Raw genomic sequence first — 21205 nt, 5'->3', positions numbered from 1 at the left:
CTTGATCGTGAGGCCTGCCCTCCGCAGCTCCATCACCACTTCCCAGAGGTGGCGCAGGTGTTCTTCCCAAGTGGAGCTGAACACTGCGATGTCATCCAGGTAGGCAGCACTGAACGAATCCAGTCCAGCCAACACCTGGTTGACCAACCTCTGGAAGGTGGCAGGGGCATTCTTCATCCCAAAGGGCATAACCCAGAACTGGTAGTGCCCATCTGGGGTGGAGAATGCAGACCTCTCTTTGGCCCCATCGGTCAAAGCGATCTGCCAATACCCAGACGTCAAACGTGCTGTGGTAGTTGGCAGCCCCTAGCCGATTCATGAGCTCATCAGCTCTGGGGATGGGGTGTGCGTCAGTCCTGGTGACCAAATTTAGTCCTCTGTAGTCCACACAGAACCAGAGTTCGGGTGTGGCTCCCTGCGCTGCAGCCTTTGGGACCAAGACCACTGGGCTGGCCCAAGGACTGCTGGAGGACTCAATTACTCCGAGTGCAAACATCTTGGAGACCTCCTCCTTGATTCATGCCCTCACCCTGTCAGTCACCCTGTAGGCCTTGTGCCTCACGGGTGGACTACATTCAGTGTCCACATCATGGACGCACCAATCAGTGACACCGGGAACCAGGGAAAACAGATCAGAAAATTGCCCCAGCAATTGGCGACAATCATTCTGTTGCTCAGGGGTCAGGGCGGAAGAGAGGATGACACCATCCACTGACCCATATTGCTCCTGGGCTGACAGGAGGTCTGGAAGAGGCTCGGTCTCCTCTTCCATCCCAGCTTCTGTTGCGAAGAGCATGCCCACTTGGGACCTCTCCAAGTGGGGCTTGAGGCGGTTGACATGAAGGACCCTTAAGGGGTTCCTTGGAGACCGCAAGTCCACCAAATAGGTAACAAGTCTCTTGCGCTCCACCACCTCAAAGGGTCCGGTCCACTTATCCTGGAGCACACAGGGATCCACTGGGGCCAAGACCCATACCTTTTGTCCAGGCTGAAGCTCTACCAGAGTGGCATTCTGGCCGTACCACCACTTCATCTCCTCCTAGCTGGCTTCCAGATTTGCCTCAGCAAGTTGCCTGAATCGTCTAGTCTGATTCCTGAAGGCCAGCATGTAACTATATACATTCTGGGGAGGTTTCCTGGGAGATTGCTCCCAGCCTTCCTTGACCAGACTTAGAGGTCCTCGCACTGGGTGGCCGTACAGGAGCTCAAATGGGCTGAACCCTAGAGACTTCTGTGGCACTTCACGGTAAGCAAAGAGAAGGCATGGTAAGAGGACGTCTCACTTACGCCTCATGGGTCCTTCTAGGCCCATTATCATGCCTTTGAGGGTACGGTTGAATCTCTTAACCAACCCGTTTCCTTGGGGGTGGTAAGGTGTGGTGAACTTGTAGGTTACACCACACTCTTGCCAAAGGGATTTCATGTATTTGGACATGAAATTGGTTCCCCGGTCAGACACCACCTCTAGAGGGAATCCACTCTAGAGAAAATTCCCATCAGTGCATGTCCCACCACGGGGGCCGTCACTGTCCTCAGTGGGATGGCTTCCGGGTACCGGGTGGCATGGTCCACCAGGACCAGGATGAACCTATTGCCCATGGCTGTCCTGGGGTCCAGTGGCCCTACAATGTCAATCCCCACTCGCTGGAATGGGGTACCGATCACAGGGAATGGCTGGAGTGGAGCCTTCTGCTTCCTTCCACTCTTTCCAATTGCCTGGCACGTCTGGCATGTCCTGCAGAGAGTGTCTGAACTCCTACGCATTTGAGGCCAATAAAAGTGGGTGACAAGCCTTTCAAAGGTCTTGTCCTGCCCCAAATGCCCTGCCAATGGCACATCGTGAGCCAGCCCCAGTAGGAAGGCTCTGAAGTCCTGGGGTACCACCAGTGCACAGGCTGACCCAGGCTCAGCAACCTTAGGCGCTGTATATAGGAGGTCGTTCTCCCAGTAAATGAAATGTGACCCAGACTGATCGCCTGTGGCCTGGTCTGCAGCCTGCTGCCGCATACCCACGAGAGAAGGGTATTCTTTTTGCGCCTTACAAAAGTCCTCCCTGGATGGGCCTCCTTCCTGCTGCCAATGGGTCAGCTCAGGCAGGTCCCCCAGTTCAGCTATCTGTTCCCCTGTAGGCTCCAGGGCATCCCCCTCAAGGTCTGCATCCTCCTGGACCATGGGAACTTCAGGGGCTGGCTTCCCGCGCCCCCTGCTCCTTCTCTCTAAGGCCGGTTCCTGGGCCTCCCTCTCAGGCTCCAGGACCTCTTGAGTACCTCTACTTTCTGCCATGGACTGTGTGGTGACACACGCCCAATCCGGCATACCCAACATCTCCAGGTTAGCACCCCGCTCCACATTAGCCCACGGTGAGCTCTCCAAGTCGTTCCCTAACAGACAGTCTACAGGCATGGCGGGCCTCACAGCTACCTGAAGAGTACCAGAGACCCCCCCCCCCACTCGAAGGGAACCTGAGCCAACCTGCAGTGACAACTGGATAGAATTCTCCTCGGACCACCTGCTCTTGAGACACCAGGTGACACTTGACAGCTGTCACACTGGCTCCTGTATCTCTCAGAGCTTCCATCCTACGGCCATTGATGGTCACCCACTGCCTGTATTTCTTAGTGTTATCAGGCAGCTGGGTTTGGGGGACCACTTCACAGTCTCCTAATGAGACAAGGGACATCTCTGTGGGACCCCATCCACCTTGGACACCCATCTCTGCCCCCAAGGCTACACTAGTCACCTGCCGGGGTGGAGCACCAGTGGGTTCTGGTTTACGATACAAAGGACACTTTACATCAGAGGCAAAATGCCCCATGTTACCACACTTGTAACATTTTAGGGGCCCCTTCTGAACAGGAGGACCTGTCGGGGCCCCGGTCGGTCTTGGGGGTGGGGGAGGCTGAGAACCTTTCCCTTGGTTCCCTTGGGGATTACTTTGGGGCCTTTTTGGGAACTCCCTCTGGTTACCCCTGTCCCCCCCACTCTTCTGCTGGGGACCCTGCCCACCTTTGGCGGAATCTCCCACGTGACCCTTGTGGACCCTGGTACTGACCCAGCGGTCCACCTCCTCAGCAAGCTTCCTAGGGTTAGTCAGCCTACTATCAATTAGGTGCTGGCGTAGCTCAGGAAAACAATTACTGGACAAGTGCTCCCATGCCATTAAATCAAGAAGCCCTTGAAAATCATCAACCTTGCTACCCTTTACCCAACCATCCAGTGCTCTGCAAAAAAAAGTCACATACTCCACATACGTACTATTGGGAATCTTAGTGCAACCCCTGAACCTCTGTCTATACATTTCAGGAGTTAACCCATACCTAGCCATTAAAGCATCCTTCATATAGGGGTAAGAGTTATACACATCTGATGGCAAATCTAGCAGTGTGTCCCGCCCTTCACTCAAGAACCGCCCCCACAACCCCGCTCCCCAATCCTTCTCAGGGACCCGGTGGGAGGACATGGCTACTTCGTAGGCTTTGAACCACTGCCCTATGTCATCATTCTTAAAAAACTCCTTAACCACACCTTTAGGAATATATACCCTTGATTCCGGCAGCACTGGCAGTGTGCTGCCACCAGAGGGATTAAGCTCCAAACTTTTTGCTTTCAGCTCCAGCTCCCGCAGCTTCATCTCATGTTCCATTTGGATTTTTCTTTCTTCCATGGCTAATCTTTGTTTGTCCATATCCATCTGCCCATTAAGCTTGGCCATCTCCACTTCATGTGCCCTGGTTGCTGCCCTGTCTGCCAACTCTTCTGGCGACAGGCCTCTGGCAAACTCATGGCACGCTTTCTGGTGTAACCACTTCCACCATATTCTCTGGTGCCCTTGACTCATACCAGGCCCTCAGCGCCTTTACAAGTTGGGCCTTGTTTTTCAATCCAGTTTGGGAAATTCTGAAGTTGGAGCAAAAACCTTTCAAATCCTCATTTGTGTAGCTCTCAAGTGCGCCTTCTCCCCAATCTACATCGTCCATTCCAGAGACTATAGAGGCTGCCCTTCCTGCAGGGAGTGAATCAGGCATGGTTTCTAAAAAAGTGGAGATTCTTGGCAAAACAAAAAGTCAATTCTATTGTGGCTGCGTTACTGGTCTGCACTCACTATGTGGTGATCAATGATCCACTGTATGCAAACTACTAATGCAAATCCGAAAATCCTCACCGCTGCCTCCAATGTTACTTCTAGTCAGGGCGAAGGATGGCTCCTCAGAATGACCCCTGCTCACCCTCTAGGTGCGTGGCGCGAGCAATCAAGGCTAAACTTCAGGGCATACACGGTTAAGCAATCGGCATTATACACACAGCGGAATCATCACATGCCCCACAAATGGACTCTAGGCAGGTTGTATAGAAAAATAAGACTTTTATGTACTTTTAAGCAGAATTGGTACAAGGCCCATAAACGTTGACAAGGTGGGGCCACAATCTCTGTTCTTACGGAAGTTCTTTCAGGCGGGACAACAAGGAGAACTGGAAGTCTTAGCGCGCTTCACGCTGAGGCAGCGACCGGGTAGAGCGCGTCGGGTGACAGGGAAAACAAACGGTGCGGACCCTGGATCCGATGCGAACTCGCGGTCGAGTTCAGGTGTTACAGTACCTTGTTTCTTGCAGTAAAGGTGGTTGCGGGGTATCCAGCGGCTCTTGCAGAAGGGCGAGGAGGCGTCCGGGGCTCCCACACTTTACGAGGGGGGGATCTGATCCTTCAGACTCACAGGGGGAGTGGGGTGCTCAGGTGGGGCAGGTGAGCAGAGCGGGGCAGCCGGGTACGTAGTCTACGTCCGGGCCGTCCGAGGCTTCGGGTTGCTCACAATACCGATTCCGGCGGGAGGGGTGAAGGTGCGCAGCGGGCCTCCAGCGGGCGAGGTGATGGGGCAGCCCAGCACAGCGTAGAGGGAGCGGCTCTGATTGAGTGAGGCTCGGCTCAAGGCAGGGGCGGCCGAGCAGCCCGGTCACGGCTCGAGGAGGGGCTGACAAGCACGAGGGTCACAGCTCCGGCGAGGAAAGGAACACCACAGTCCAGCGGCAGGCGGGTAAAGGTCAGGATTAGCCCAATGGTCCTGGGGCTCAGTTCAGTGGGCAAGCTCGCTTCCAGGCCCTTGGAGATCATTTTTGAAAGCACAAGTTTCTTGAAAATAAAAATAAAGCAAAGTCTCTAGTAAAAGGTTCCTCTTCTCTCCTTTAGCAGCAAGGTCACCACTGCAGGCCAGTCCCCCAGGATAGGGACAGTCTTCCTCCTTACAGCTTTCCTGGTGCCTCCTCTTCAGGCAGAGATTCTTCTTGGTTCAAAGCGGATCTGATTTCTTAGGAGCAGGGCTCCTACATTTATACTACATTTCTTTTGTTCTCCAAGGCCAGGGGGGCCCTTGCCTAGTTCAGTCCAGTTCTGGAGCACTTTGTTGACGCGATGCAGGCTTCTTCTTTCAGAGTGCAGGGCAGAGTCATCAGACGCTCCACAGGGGGCGGAGCCGGCATTGTGGTGGCAGAACACAGTCCTATTCAGAGTCCAGGTTTACTCCTTCCACCCATCTACCTGTCAATCTTTCTATCCACCACCAGGCTACCTAGCCCCGCCCCTCTGGGTTTCCCCAGCCCTGTTACTCACACAAGCCAGACAGCAGATACACATCATGCAGAGGCGGGCTGAAATGGTTAGGCAAGCAAAGGCCAACTTTCTAAAAGTGGCATTTGCAAACTCAGAATATTAAAATAAACCTTATGAAAATATGTACCTTATTATTCTGAGTTCAGGCATACTAAACTCGATCTTCTACCATGTTCCCTGGGCATGTTAGGATCATAGGATGTAATAATCTTAACAGCCCATTCTGGCCTATGAGAACAGGGTAGCCTTACAATAGTGAAAAACGAAAATGGCTGTAAGTCACTATTAGGACATGCCACACACATCAGGGCTTGTCCTACCTTATGCTTACAACGCACCCTGCCCTTGGGCCTACCATAGGGGTGACTAACATGAAGTTAAGGGAAGGTTTAGGGACTGGCAAGTGTGTGCACTTGCCAGTCAGCATGTCAGTACCAGACTGCATGCAGGTTCTGCGATGGCAGACCCTAGACACATTTTACCAGGCCGCTTCTTTGGGTGGCACAACCAGTGCTGCGAGCCCACCAGCGGCATTTGTCTTTACTCCTGGTGCACTTTACTGGGGTCTGACAGTAAACCAAATAAGCCAATCATGGAATCCAACCAACATAAACATTTTACATAGGGAGCCCTTGCACTGTGGCACTGGTTGGCAGTGGCACAGTGCGCTGAGTGGCCAACACCATAAAAATACATGAGGCACAGCGACAAAAAGTGGAAGGGAGACTCACGCCAAGGTGCCAGGTCTAACACCAACCATGCCAAAAGTGCCCCAGATTTATCTCTTTTGTTATGGGCGCGTGTAATATACTTTTTGTAGTCGAGGCAGCGTAATTGTTACACTTGTGCCACCACCGCTTCCTTTGCCTCCAGGAGCACCCGCTGTCTATCTGGTCTTTCTGGATGATCTTGTTCTGCTTCCCGCAAGCGTTGATCAGCTTCCTGCACTTCCCTTAAAAGCACTTTGCACACACCCCCTATCCCCAAGATGCAGCGACCTCTAATAACCGTTTTAAAGGCATCCCACTCCACTAAAGCAGATGTTGCTGTGCCATCATTATCTAGGAAATATTGAGATATGTCCGTACTCACTGTGTTGCAAAATACTGGATCATCTAAGGCTTCAGGGCGCAGGCGCCAAGTGGGTATCTTAGCTAGCGTGCATGTCCACTGTATACAGATCAAGATGGGGAGTTATGATCTGACAGTGTCCTTGTGAGGTATTCACTACTCTTTACTCCGTCATGTACATCCAGAGAACACAAAAATGCATCAAGGCAGATATGAAGATCATGCAAAGCCGAGAAAAAGGAATAATCCTGGTCCTCTGGATAGTGGGCCCTCCAGGTATCCACCAACCCCCATCTAATCTGCCAATTGCGTCTTGATTCCGCTGTTTTGTGATTGGGTGTGTTAGGAAGCGGGGGATGCAAATGATCTGGGACCACATCGATAATGCAATTAAAATCTACCCCGATAAACACTGAGCCTGTGAGAAAGGGTGCCAACCTCCCAGACAGATGTGAAAAGAAGGCAGGTTGCTCTGTATTAGGAGCATAAATGCTACCCAGGACTATGTCCCACCCATCCAGTTTCCCTGTCACCACTACATAGCGGCCTTCAGTGTCTAGGAGTTGGTTTGTGCAATGAAAGGGCACTCTTGTCCGCATCCAAATCAGTGCCCCCTGGCAAAATGCCGAATAAGTAGTATAAAACACTTGGCCACGCCATCGCTGTTGTAGAGCCCTACCCTCCTGTGCATGCAAGTGAGTCTCCTGAAGTAGTGCAATCTGGACCCCTCTACGGACTAAACAAGCATGTATTTTATGACGCCTCCACTTTGAGTGCAGTCCCCGCATGTTCCATGAAAGACATTTTAATACATTAGCAGTACCCATTGAAAGTAGATAAACAGAGCTCCATTACGATCTTCTCCAGTGACATATCTGACACCAAAATTCCCCTGAACTAACAAAACCTCCCAACTCCCCCTCCCCAGGACAGTTACTATCAAACTAGCTTCCATCCAAACTAAAACAATATACACAAAATCCTCTGTGAGTTACAGAGGTATAGGGAGCGCGGCTGACCTAAGAGACCGACGCCAATCATAGTGCATCAGCCATCTATATGAAAAGTTAGTCCCGGAACAATGACAGTCCTTCTGAGTCCGGCACCCCACCGGGTATCTAAACCATTCTAGCTTACCATACTCATTCAAATAATATCATCTGCTGTATTAGGCGTTACTGCTGGCATCTTCACGCTATCACTATGGGACGCGTCCTTTTCGTTGTCGGCGGATTCTCTATAAGATTCGGCTTCCACTGTTGAGGTGGAGCTCCGAGCCTGCGCCAATCCTACCATTGCTTGTAGAGCCTCGGCTCTGTTTGAGATGATGATAGCTTCCTCTGGGTTCTCCTGCGGGATCGACAATTCAATGGGTTTACGGGGTTGTTAGGCCTTGGTCCGGGGTGGGCAAGTGCACCCTCTTGCGGCTTTCTGACCTTGTACACCTCTAGCCAGTCCCAGGCATGTCTAGTAGAGTCAAAGTAGTGAGTGTTCTCCTCCAAGATGATACACAACCGGGCCGGGAATATCAGAGAGTATTGGAGGACTTCGTCCAGTAATGCTTTTTTGACCTCCATATAGGAGGTCTGCTTCCTCTGTACCTCCATAGTGTAGTCCGGAAAAAGGGTGACTCTACCATTGTCCACAGTGAAGGGCCCCCCAGATGTCGCCCGTTGCAGGAGTAGGTCCCTGACACGGAAGTGTAGAAAATGGGCCACCACGGGACTTGGGGGCCTCCCCGGAGCCAACGGCCTCGCTGGCACCCTATGGGTGTGCTCCAGAGTGTAGAAGGCTGACAGGCCCTCAGGAGCCACCACGTTTCGAAACCAAGTTTCCAGGAAAGCCACCATGTCATCTCCTTCCAACCCTTCTGGAAGACCCACAACCCTGACGTTATGTCTGCGGTTGCGTCCTTTCACATCCTCAGCCCAACACTCCAATAGACTTACTCTGTCTGTGAGGGCTCCCATTTGTTGTTCGATAGCTTTCTGCACCGGAGTCAGTTCTGCTATGTTGGTTTCAGTAGTCTTTACCCTCTCTGAGAGTTTCTTGTGTTCTTCCCTCAATAGGCCAAGCCCCACCACTACAGTGCTAATGTCCTGGTGGACGGTAGCCTTCGTGTCAACTATGGCCTCCAATATTTTATGAAGCTGCTGCTGTACAGGGTCCTCTAAAGTCGACTGCGGTTGCTCAGGGGGGCTATCCTGCGGGTCCTGGAAGGCCCCAGCCTGGCGACCCCGTGGCTTTCCCATGATGGTATGGTAGCAATAAAAAATAGCGAAAGCAGTCCCACCACTTCCACTCCTTTCCCATTGCGTCACGCAGTGGTCGCCATTCGCAGTCACCCATCCTCTGATGGGTATCAGCACCCCTTTCCACGTAGTCTCCCACAACAGTCGGGCTCCTCCAGATTCCCCCTGGTAAATGATGATATTCAGCGTCCCAAACCGATCACCGGGGGTATAGGTATTATTTCCCCTCAAATGGGTTATCAGTCAGGGTATGTGGGGGCTGAAATTTCATGTTGTTTATCTGGGCATATAAAGGGCATGTGATCTATGGGCCCATTCGCAGCTGTGCACAAGTATACAAACACAACAGCAGTGCTCACTCTTCAAGTGTAGGGTCCAGGCCCTACCCAAGATAAAACTCTGCCGATCGCTACAGGACCCAGTAACGGTCAGTGCCCCACGCAGGTCTAGAGGCGCGCAATGGCGTCAGGGTTCTCCGGCATACAATCGCCCGAGGGCCCGTCACAGCTCTCGTCTGCAAGGTCTGCCACTTTTAACAGGGGCCAGGAAGGGCCAGCATCGCTGCACAGTCACCAAAGTCCCTCTTCATGGCACTACGCCCAGTGCAGGGCTCTCTCTCATCCCCCCTGCCTCCGCCGGCAGTAACTTCAGGAGTGTAGGGAAATTGAAAAGTCACCAAGTCGGCGGCATCAACCCCAGGAGGCCCGCTGTTCCTCCATGGCTGTCAGTAGTCTGACACACCCCTTGGCACCAGGCCGAAGCGGCCTGTCCGCTCCACACGCTCTAGGGAGCTGTAGACCCTTTCAGGAGTCATCTCTCAGGCCGGATCTCAATCACTGCCTTGATTGCGTACCTGCTGCCAATGGCCGCACCAATGATCTCCGTCCTCCGTACGTGTACAGGCACTGGTCTCGGCAGTTTCCCAGTGTGTTCGCTGTTAATCACAGAGAATCATCTGCAGGAGCCAGGCCGGGTCGCAGTCGTTTCGAGAGACGCCCTCGCCCCCATTTTGGGCAGCTTCTTCCGTCAGCGCTCCTCCTACAGTTTACAAGTCTCGGCACTCAGTCAGCGCCACAGCTGCTCCGGGCACTCTCCCATGGTTCCGATCCCCTTTAGGGTGCTAGGGATGGTCGAAGCAGTTCTGCTTGTACAGTTTTACAGGATAATGGGATGGCTGATGTGGAGCTCTCTGCTCACGTGTCCGTCATCGACCCCGGCGAAGCCACGTCCTTGCGAATGGAGCGGACTATCACTGATCAATTACAAAAAGAGATGACAGATCAGGCATTATAGATGGCCTGTTAAGATTATGAGGGTAATTACGGCAGAAATTGTAGTCTTCATGCCTGGTATTTTATGTGGAAGTGGCATCAGTCTGCAATCACTGATAAGATGGAAAGACCACCTTTTTAAAAACTTTAAATCTTTTCTAATACATTTACAATTTTAGCATATAATGAAGGATCATTCTCATGTACTGCAATTGATGACACTTGTTCACTAAATGTGAGAAAATGATTAATCTGTGTTAAGTAAGAATACAAATATATTGTAATGAGTGTGATACTCCACACTCTTTATAGTAGGTTATAATTGACATCATAACTTGTAAACTCTGTCGGCAAGTTTCTACATTGTGTGTAGGTCAGATAATGTAGTTACAATCAAGTATAGTATTTATAGTGCATGGCTACAGTCTAGTCTAGTATTGAGCCAAATACTTTTTTTTTTAAATATCGCATTAAGTTGCCCAATAGGCACATACCTGAATATTTCTCTACAGCTAGTGAAGCTTATTGCTAGCTGCGCCACACTTGGAGTACATATTTGTCCCGAAATCCACAGCATCTACACAACAACATAGATTGACAACTGCAGTGTGTACACTCACATATTCAACCTCCCAACAGAAAATAAAACCCTTAATAACCATATCTCTAGCCACATCACTATTCCGAGGGCAGCACACTTTTTTGGCACTCATCTAAATGTCATAAACATAGTCAACATCTCAGAGCATGCTATTGTGTTACTAGCGTCCAACTACATCCTCATTGCTTTGCCAAGAGTGCCTACTGATCACTTCTCTACACCAGTTTTGGGATATGCATCTGCAATGATATCCTGCTAAACTCTCTCTGCAGTATGCCTGCAGTACAGCTTGTAGAGCCACTTAAACAATTACCTTCACTCTATAAAGAGACAATGTCAATGAAGTCCTTTTAGCTGCATACCTGCATGTACACAAGTCTCTGGAAGTGAAGTATCAGTGCTTTGACCAGGGCTTGAGAAATCAATGCACCACACATGAAGATGAAATCCTGACCATGTTTCAAAATGTGCTTTTGACTTCCTCTTATGAATGAGAGTTAAGAAGAGTTTGTGGTAACCCTCCTTTCCATTTCCCTACACAACTATGGAATCTGAACAAATTAATCAATCAAAAGTTAGTCAAAACATTCTTTATTTGGCTTAAAAACCGCCATATAAGAACATAGGCATATCAATACACAACGGGCCCAATTCACAAAAGTAATCTGAGACAAAATCCTAACTTTATGACTTTCGGTATTCACAAAAGGCATTTAGGAGTAGTAAAGTTAGGAATCCTAACCTAAAATTCCACATATTTCTCAGTTTCAATATATAGAACCTTATAAAAGTGACAGTCCTGGTTCATAAATTTTCTTTATATTAATGGCGGTCTTATACAATTTAAAACAGCATGACAAGAATCTAATGTGCCTAGCTTATGGAAAAATATAAATGATAACTTGTATGAACTAATGTTATGAACCAAAAACGAGTTTTGTGGAATTGAATAAAAGTGAAAAATCGCAATGATTGAGAAGTGGTTTACCTAGAGGTACTATCAAAAGGGCATGATGTCAGAGCCCTCAAAAAGTTCTCCATGGTTAGGGAAGGCTATGATGAAGTGCAATGTGTTCAACCTAAAACTGGTTAAAAAAACGTTGGGATTCCTTATAAGTGATAGTTTGGGTTCCATCCCTGGGGATGTGCTAATAGCAGACTACTCGGATATACTTGACATAGTTGCAGCACGTTCCCTCCTTACAGTTTTGCTGAAAACACTGCCTAATTCTATCTTTGCAACTTAAACAATCTCCCTCGGATGATGTCTGGAGCTCTCAATTGATAAAACATTTCTTGATATTTACAAGCCATGGTATGATACGAATTATCTTCCGTGGGGCGGAAAATAATCTGCAGTAGCCCCAAATGCCAGCTCCATATGTCCCAACAGGTATGCACCTACTGTTCAAGATAGTAACTAATTCTGGTTTCTGTCGCAGTTTGTGTCCAAATCTGAACACTGCTTCATCAGTTTTGCTAAATTGATGATTTCTTAATGTTGTCGTAGGCGTCCATGTCAGGGAGGAATTAAATAAGATCCCTGGGTAATCGAAGTTCTTGGTTCTGCCTAGCCTTGATCCTTACAACAGACTAATCAGGTACGGTCTGTGTGTATCCTTTATATTGAGTGTCACCACTAAAATGTATAAAATATAGATATTCTAGTCTAGCTGCATATCAAGGATTTTAAAAACAACATTATTTTAGAAGATCCTACTTACGAAGAGCCCAGCTTCACTTGAACTGCATGAGCAGTGAGTGGGTGCGCAGTCTTTTTCATAGCAATGAGGAATCTCAAGCGATCAGTGCAGTCCTGTGCTAATATACAATAGCAACCTGTAGATGCCAGTGAACACTTCATAGTCCGATTATCAAATGTAGTAAATCCCTGTTCATTCACTTCACATTCAACTGCAAAAGAAAAGGTGATGTTCTGTCTATGAAATGTTGGAGTTATGGTTTTTTTTTCTCACAAATATGATATGTTGGGAATAGTTTGAAGCATAAGGACTGGAATGAACAATGCTACAAAATCAGCTCAGTAAAATCATATTCATGTGTTTATAGAGTACAGTATGAAAAATATACAGAACACCTCGCTAATGCAGAATAACTAAACTATAATTAGTGACTACTCTGACTATTTAGTTTCACATTTTTCACACACCCAAAATGCAATAACAAAAACTATTTAACAAGAAAGAGTCACAGATATAGAGTTCAATTTAATTTATTAAATATTTGTAAGTTCTTATTGAAAAATAGATTTGACTAAAATTATTGGAAATTTTGGGAGAAAGATGATAGATCTGCTTTATATACATAGGGTGCTATATAAACGGTGGTTGTTTGCTCTGGGGGCTGGTTTGGCTGTCTTTGGTGGTTGGCCCCAGGGGTTGGCTGCAGGTCCTGGCTGTAGTGTGGGACTGGCTGCCTGTGAGGGGTTCAATGCAAGGCCCTATGGCCAACTCCTCAGCTATGTACGGCCAAAGGGGAGGCAGGAGTTTGGCTTTACATCTGGTCATTAAATATTACATGCACTGCTAATTACCACACCTTTTACATCACTCGTGACATCTTCTATGACATCATTGATAATATCACTGCAACATTTGCCTTCAAATTATTGATGAGAAAACTGTGCATTTCACCTGACTAAAATGTTACTTTAACCTTTTTTGCGGTCGCCAGTAGGTAGTTATAATTAGGACCTATTTTCCATAGGAAATCTGCAACATTCTATTTGGAATAACATTTTTAGCGCCCGTTGACGAATCTTCGTGAAATTTTCGAAAGTCTCGGGATGATTCGTGTAGCGGGGGCTGAGAAAAAAGGGGGGTCCCAAAACGTGTTTTCCCCATGCAATTTCCCATAGGACCTTTAGCCACAGCGACAGCCCGAACTGCTGAACGGAATTACACCAAATTTGGTAGAAAGGTAGACCTTGGTTCGGAGTCATGCCTTTTGCTTAAATGGTGTAAATCTGTTCAGTAGTTGCTGAGAAAATCAAAAGTAAAATCACAAATATATCTGATCGGATCCTAACCACACATCTCATCGGGAGATCTGATTGGCTCTCAGCACTTCATCCAAGAAGTGTTTGCAGCCATCTTGGGACCAATATACATGATAGTGATGGAGCAGGGTTTTTTCTTTAAAACCGAATACCTGTTTCATTTTCGTATGTTATAATTAAAAGTACTACTGATTAATTATTAACTACTAAATATTTGTCAAGTCGTGTCTAATCAACCTTATTAACAGAAGAAATACACGTGGGAATGCTATTTGCATGGCTAAATAATAAGTGAACTAAGTTGGTGAGCAAATTGACGACATAGATGTTGCTTATGTGATGTTATTGTGTTCTGCGCTTATAATTAATATGCACTAATGGCTTTTGATGTCGCAAATGGCTAGATAAATACATACACATAACGGTATTAACAGGGGAATAACACTGTATAATCATTTCCGTGCAGTAATTCTGTTTTGTGTTTCATTTCATTTAAGTTGACCAATGTGGCCTACCAAAAGATGGCTACCATCCGCAGCCTGCATTCGAGTTGATGGAAATTTTGCAAGGAGGCTTTGCGCTGCCTGTGACCTTGCCCTTTTGACGAACTGAAAAGCCATGATCATGACGACAAATCCAGGAGTGATGCCAAGTGCCTCTGAACATAACATTTGTTGCTAAATAAAATGCTGACTTTATGAACTTATAATGATCCCACAAATGGGATACAATTTATCCCAAAGAGACATCCGTAAAAGTAACGAATTAGTTGTGGACCCCTTATTTTCTATTCATTATTTGAGACGATCAATGTGTGTGAAAATGTACGAAAGTATCCCAATGTACCAAGACGACATATTTCCGCCATTCATCCGTTTTGTACGATATAATTGTTACACTTTGGAATGTAATTTTAGTATAAATATTAGTAGACTAGAGAGGTCTAGCGCCACTTCTTCCCGAACTGATGATCAGAGATCCCGATGCTGACAGAAGAGGACGGTAACTCTACATGACGGCTAGAAACTTTGATTAATTTGCTGAGGACCGGTTCTGACTTAGAAAACGACTTTTAGCCAGAATAGGTAAATATGAAAGAAATGATCTTGCATTTAATTGGCTTTTCATACAATTTTAGATAAACAAATATTCTGTTTGAATCACTGTGTCGGGTGGTTATTTTATTGTCATGTTTATTGAATTTATTTGCTTGTTCTGAAATGTTTCACCAGATCTATAGCAACTAGTTGATGCCATTGACCTCAGGGTACATGCAGATTGGTTAGGTACGGAAAGTGTCTCCCCTTATACATGGCACGGATAAAGTGGTTAGGATGAATGTTGGTGTAATGGGCCCCACCAGCGTGTGATGTGTGTGTGCGTGTGTGACTGTGAAATCCCTCCGTCCGTGGAAGTAGAGGGGATTCGGAAGCTCCGATCTGCACCAGTTTCTTGGGAGCAGAATGATGGTTAACTATTGTCTTGATCTGGCGAATTTGCGTGTATATAGGCTTGTTGATTATTGATTGATATTTGTACTAACACTGTGTGTCGAAGTTGTATTGAGTTTTATGTATTGTGTACGGCTTCTGGGACGTAGGGAGTCGGTGACAGTTCCGTAGTAGGGCAGAGGGAGTGCTGCTCTCGGAAAAGGCGGGATTGTTGACCCTGTATGTAGACAGGGGAAAACGTGTGACAATTGAAGTTATGCGTCGCATTGTCTGGGTTCGATGAGGTAGCATCGCCGTGTGTTGCCATTAGAAATGTATATTCTGTGTGAGAGAAGTGTATATGATAGCGAAGGTTATCTGTGAAGTTCTGGTCTTAGGTATCAGGGATCCTTATGGCATTCCGTTAACACTTATCACTAGAAAAGTAATAGGTATTCTCTGAGCTTGTTAGAAGGACAGAGCAGAGGTAAGCGCTGCTTTGTTAACGTGTGATATAATTCTGTAGTAGGACAGACTGTTCGCTATTCTCGGGAAAGACAGAATTCTGTGTGAATGTACTACATTTTCTAGTGTGAAAGTGCGTGAATGAGAAGGCATTCTGGTTAATTGTGGAACTCTTAGGAGCATTCGGGAGAAACAGTTAATTGGTGCTTGTTAGAAGGGTAGAGTAGAGGGATGTGCTACTTTAACCACTGAAGTAACGATTCTGTAGTAGGGCAGAGGTAAGCGCTGCTCTCGGGAAAGGCAGAATTCTCGTGGGAAAGATCTTTTGCTGTTCTGTGGCTAGCGAAGCAGACAATGGAGATGTTTGTATGTTGTAACTAACAGACTCGTAGAAGTTGAAACAAAGTCTACGAAGTAGTTTTGTAAAGGAGGGGTAGACGAGAGAGACAGGAGCAGGAGCTGCTGCAGCGACTGCTGACGTCAGGGAGACCGCGCTGTGATTGGACAGTGGGTTAGAATAGTGGAAGCACGGTGATTGGTGCGCTAGTGTACGCCGCGCTAGGATTGGGAGACATACAGGGTGACGTAGACGCTCCAGGATTGGTGCGTTGGTGTGAGTCGCGCTGGGATTCGTGGACTGAGTCAGTGACGTAGACGCTTCAGGATTGGTGCGTTAGTGTGAGTCGTGCTGCAATTGGACAGGAGATCGTACAGTTGTAGAAAGGACAAAAAGTTTGCGGAAAATAAGAAAATGTATTACCACGCTGAGGAAAAGAAAAAGAAATCCTTGTTTAGTAAGGTTAAGAACTGGTTTGACAAGGATAAGGATATTGTGACTAGGGAAGGACAGTTACTTCCCCCGATAAGAACCCCCGCATCCTTCATGGTTGCAAAGTATGGGTATCATACCTGTATTTGGTTAGATAACTGGGTGAAGTATACCAAAGAGGATGGAGTTTTAGCTTTCCCGGAACATGGTTCATTTAATCTGGCCATACTGAGGAATTTACGGGAACGGATGATGAGTCTAGAGCCTCGGCCTAGGCCGATGCAGTTCGAGGCATTGACTGAATGGGAAGATGAAATGCATGAACGAGAAAAGCAGAGGGGTGGGGAAAGTTACAGGTATATGTTTGGGTGGAAGTATGATCGCGAATCCCATCATGACCGGATGAGAAGATGGCGTGATGCCAGCATGACTGAGGGATTATATCCTGTAAGAACAGCAGAGGAGATGGAAGGGAGAAAGTGTACAGAAAAAGAACATAATGTAGAAACAAGGAGATATGGGGCGAATGAGTCTGATGACGATGTCCTAGAGGACATGCTCTACAAAAGACCACCCCCGTATAGACGAGAACCAGAGGTAGGAACAGCAGTGATCCCAATGAGAGACACCCTGCGAATTATTAAGACAGAGGGTTCCACCCCTGGCTTGAAAAGCAGTTGTTCTCTGGCAGAAAGAGAAAGAGAGAGAGAAAGAGAGAGAGAAAGAGAGAGAGAGAGAGAGAAAGAGAAAGAGAGAGCGAGAGAGAAAGAGAGAGAGAAAGGGAAAATGAAGTTGAGGATGAAAAGACCAGAGAATTAGCAAGGACTACCTTTGAATTAACAGAGAAGATCAGGGAACTGACTAAGAATCTTGAGGCAGTTACGGTGGCTGTGACAATAGGTCCGGTTATGCCGATTTTCGACAAGCAGAGGACGGGCGAAAGTGGTTTGACAGTTCCCTATGTGGGCAATAGATTGATTGTTCCTCCAGAGCGGGTAGAAATGAGAGCAGGAGAAACACAGTGGAGAACGGGAGAAAATCAGTGGAGACATACCATATGTGGAGGAGAATTGAGTGTGTAGACTAACTCGAGTTTGAACTCTGGATGTGTGGAAGGGAACAGAGGATCAATCCTAGAACCACAAAGAGTGTCAGAACCAGGGGGCGAACAAAAATCTGTGGGAATACCTCCTGAAGATTTGAATGATTGGCTGAAGGCTTTGCAGAGGAAAGAAAAAGAATCCCAGGGAATTGATGTAGCTAGACTACGTATGGAAATGGAGGAGCTGATTGTAGGAACAATCCCTACAGAAACGTTGAAAAATTATCAGGAAGGAGAAATTCTGTTTTTGTGCAAAAGCATCACATGGAGAGCAAAGAATATACATGATAGGTTGAAAGGAATAGCCAGTGAAATGGGGATTGACATGGATAAGGTAAAAGCTTTACAAAAGCCTTACCGAGTGGATTTCACAGATAAGGACATTGAGAATCTGAACAATGCAGGCCGGACAGGACAGATTAAGGAGATGATTGCTTTGCTGAAAAAATGGGGAGATGTGGAGAGATGGAAAGACAGATGGTACAGAAAACGAGAGGATGCAGTAGACAGAACTTATTCAACATTTCCTCTGAAAGAAAAGGAGAAAGCAGTGACAGCTTACCCCATGAGGGAGATTCCAGGAGGAGGGTATGTACATGTCCCATGGACCAGACAGGATATTTTGTCATTTACAAATGATTTCCCTCGACTAAGGGAGAAGCCCGTCGAGTTGTATAGACAGGTCGACAGATTTGTGAAATTGTCAAAAGTGCCGTGGATTGACCTGAATAGTCTGTTTGATATAATTGTACCAGCAGACCTGTGGGCAGAATGTAAAATAGTCCCACTAAAGAGTACTCGAGAGATCCAAAGACAGGAGCACCAGATCCGGAGGTCATGCAAAAGTATGAACAGGTTATGGCCTTCTTGAAAAATAAAGTACCCCCCAAGAAAAACAGACTGGGTTAAAATAGATCGAACACATCAGGAAGTGAAAGAATCAGTCCATGCTTACTATGAAAGACTAATACTGGCTTTCAAACAGTTCAGTGGAGATGAACATCTGGGTGATAAGGATTTGAGCCATTTTGTATATAGATTTGTGTATGGCTTGCGGCCTGAAATCAGTGAAATGATAAGGCAGCATACCGTAGATTGGCAGAGCAAAAAGATTGATGAGATCCTGAGACATGCAAAATACTTCAGTGATGAGATTGAGGCAAAGCAAAGGAAACTGAAAGAAAAGGCAATGTGGGCACAGGTGAAAGTTGCAGAAAGACAGGAAGCTCAGTTGGTTGAACAAGCAAATAACCCAGGAAATAAACCCAGGTTTGGTCTAGGAAAAGGGAAAGGCAACATTGAGGAAGCCAAGAAGAAATTTCCATGCCACAACTGTGGAAAATTAGGGCACTGGAAATCCGAGTGTAAGAATCCACCGTCTACTAATGATGACAATCCATCATTGAATTCACAGGTGCAGAGTGAGGGGTGTGGTCAGCATCAGCAACAGCAGAAGGCTGTTAAGCGTCAGAATCAGGTGCCAAAACCACCCTTGCCACAAAGAAGAGGATCCCAGAAGTACAGCCAAGATTCGGGGTTCTACGATGAAGAGCAGGTAAACAAGCCAAAACGCGCAAGCGCTGTATCTCAATATTGGCTGAAAAATGAGGGAAGTGATTCTGAGGGAGACTTCTGACGGTGCCGAAGAGAGGAGGAAGAGTGCGTACTTGGCGCAACTCTAGAAATAGACCAGGCAGGACCTTTTGTAGATGGAAAAATCAATGGTGAAAGTGTAACTTTTCTAGTTGACACAGGAGCTACGAGATCAACTGTCAGGTCAGCTGATATAAAGAATCTTCCTCTCTCGGATGAAGCAATCCAAGTAGTTGGTGTGTCTAACACACAGATTAAAACTCTTCTTACTGAACCAGTAAGGGTTAGAATAGGGACATTTTCAGACATGCACCGATTTGTGGTGTGTGACAGTAGTCCTGTGAACTTGCTAGGCAGGGATCTGCTGTGCAAGATGAATTGCACTATTTTCTGTACTCCAGATGGGATAAACTTTGAAACACCGGATGAGGATGTGCTATACAGAATGACCATGGACAACAGGGAATGTGAGGCTTTGGGAACATATGCTGTGTTTAATCCAGATGCATTACCCCCAGAATTGAAACAGACAGTGAAGGCAGCGGTTTGGGATTGTACTGGAGAAGATGTGGGCCTGATGAGAAATGTAGATCCAGTGAAAATTACTGTAAAAGAAGGAGTAGTTTCCCCAAACATTCCACAATACAGATTGACACCTGAAATAATTGAAGGTATAACACCCATAATCGAGAAAATGATCCAGCAGGGGGTGTTAAGGGAAATATTGAGCAGCCCATGTAATTCGCCAATAATGGGACTGAAGAAACCTAAAGGGAAGTTCAGAATAGAACAGGATTTGAGGAAAATTAACAAAATTGTTGTGTCATGGGTTATTGGAGTTTCTCAACTGGCTCAATCTTCAAGACCCAAGCCTCAGGTTCACATGGAATTACAGTAGCCAGACAGCAGAATATCTTGACCTGGACATCTATGAAGAAGGGGGTAGATTATGTTCCAAAATTCCTCAAAAACCCACAGATAAGAATGCACTCCTGTGCTATAACTCATACCACCCTAGAACACTCAGGGACAATCTACCCGTGGGACAGTTTCTTTGGTACCGCAGGAACTGTTCATCCACCACTGTATTTTTGGACCAATCAGAAGAACTAGGTGCCAAACTGGAGATGAGACAGTATCCTCGTAAGATCATTAGACAAGCTAAAAAAAGAGCAATGAACACCCCTCAGAAGAACGAAAAAACTAGAGACGACTGCTTACCTGTGGTTATGACTTTTGATCCTTTGGCCACGCAGATTCGTCAGTCCATAAGAAAACATTGGACACTGCTGTCTACCAAGGATTTCATCATGCCTCCGCCTAGGTTTGCCTTTAAAAGATCAAGCAACCTAGGGGATAAACTTGTACACACACGTGTAAAAATGTCACAGAGGCCGATAGAGTCGACGATTCCCCCAGGACAGTATCCATGTGGATGTTGCTCTGTATGTGGATTGACAAAGAAAACACAGAGGTGCCGATCACGATCCGGTAAAAAATTCCCCCGTGCGACTCGTATCGGGTCTTTTTACCGTACGAATCGTACAAGTGCCGTACGAACTGGCAATCACGATTCGCATGGTAAAAAGTCCATACGAACCGCACCGGGAATCATTCCCCACACGTCCTCGGGTCGGAAAATGTGTCCGACACGTCCTCGGACGATTTACTTTACAAACGTAAAAATCCAAGTCCGACCGAGGAATCACGATCCATCCCGTGCGTCCGAGCCTACAACCGTATGGAAAAAACACCGTCCGCACCGAACACCAATAGCAACCATGGAGACATGTGCCCGCATACGCGCCCAACACTCCCCCCAGCCCCCGTACGTCCGACACGTACCCCCGTATATGTATACCCCCACCCGTCTATGTACACCCCAGTACGTTCCAGTCGCACCCCCACCCCAGTACGTGTCGTACCACCGTCAATGTACACCCCCCACCCCTGTACGTGTCGTACCACCGTCTATGTACACCCCAGTACGTTCCAGTCGCACCCCCACCCCAGTACGTGTCGTACCCCCC

General features: G+C 47.1%; 1 protein-coding gene across 4 annotated transcripts in view; it reads right to left on the bottom strand.

Moving 5' to 3' along the window:
• LOC146834561 (vitellogenin-1-like) overlaps nt 1–21205 on the bottom strand; it is a 977187-nt gene that overhangs the window by 175804 nt on the left and 780178 nt on the right. For 3 of the 4 annotated variants that reach the window (XM_085601961.1, XM_085601963.1, XM_085601962.1), the window contains one exon: nt 12522–12711. The exons of the other annotated variant lie outside the window; for it this stretch is intronic. In XM_085601961.1, coding sequence (XP_085458087.1) covers nt 12522–12711 — 190 coding nt within the window. The remainder of the gene's footprint in view (nt 1–12521; nt 12712–21205) is intronic. 4 annotated transcript variants of the gene reach the window in all.

Source organism: Triturus cristatus, chromosome 4_2 (assembly GCF_964204655.1).
Source record: "Triturus cristatus chromosome 4_2, aTriCri1.1, whole genome shotgun sequence".
NCBI lineage: Eukaryota > Metazoa > Chordata > Amphibia > Caudata > Salamandridae > Triturus > Triturus cristatus.
This window is presented reverse-complemented; position numbering and strand designations above follow the sequence as displayed.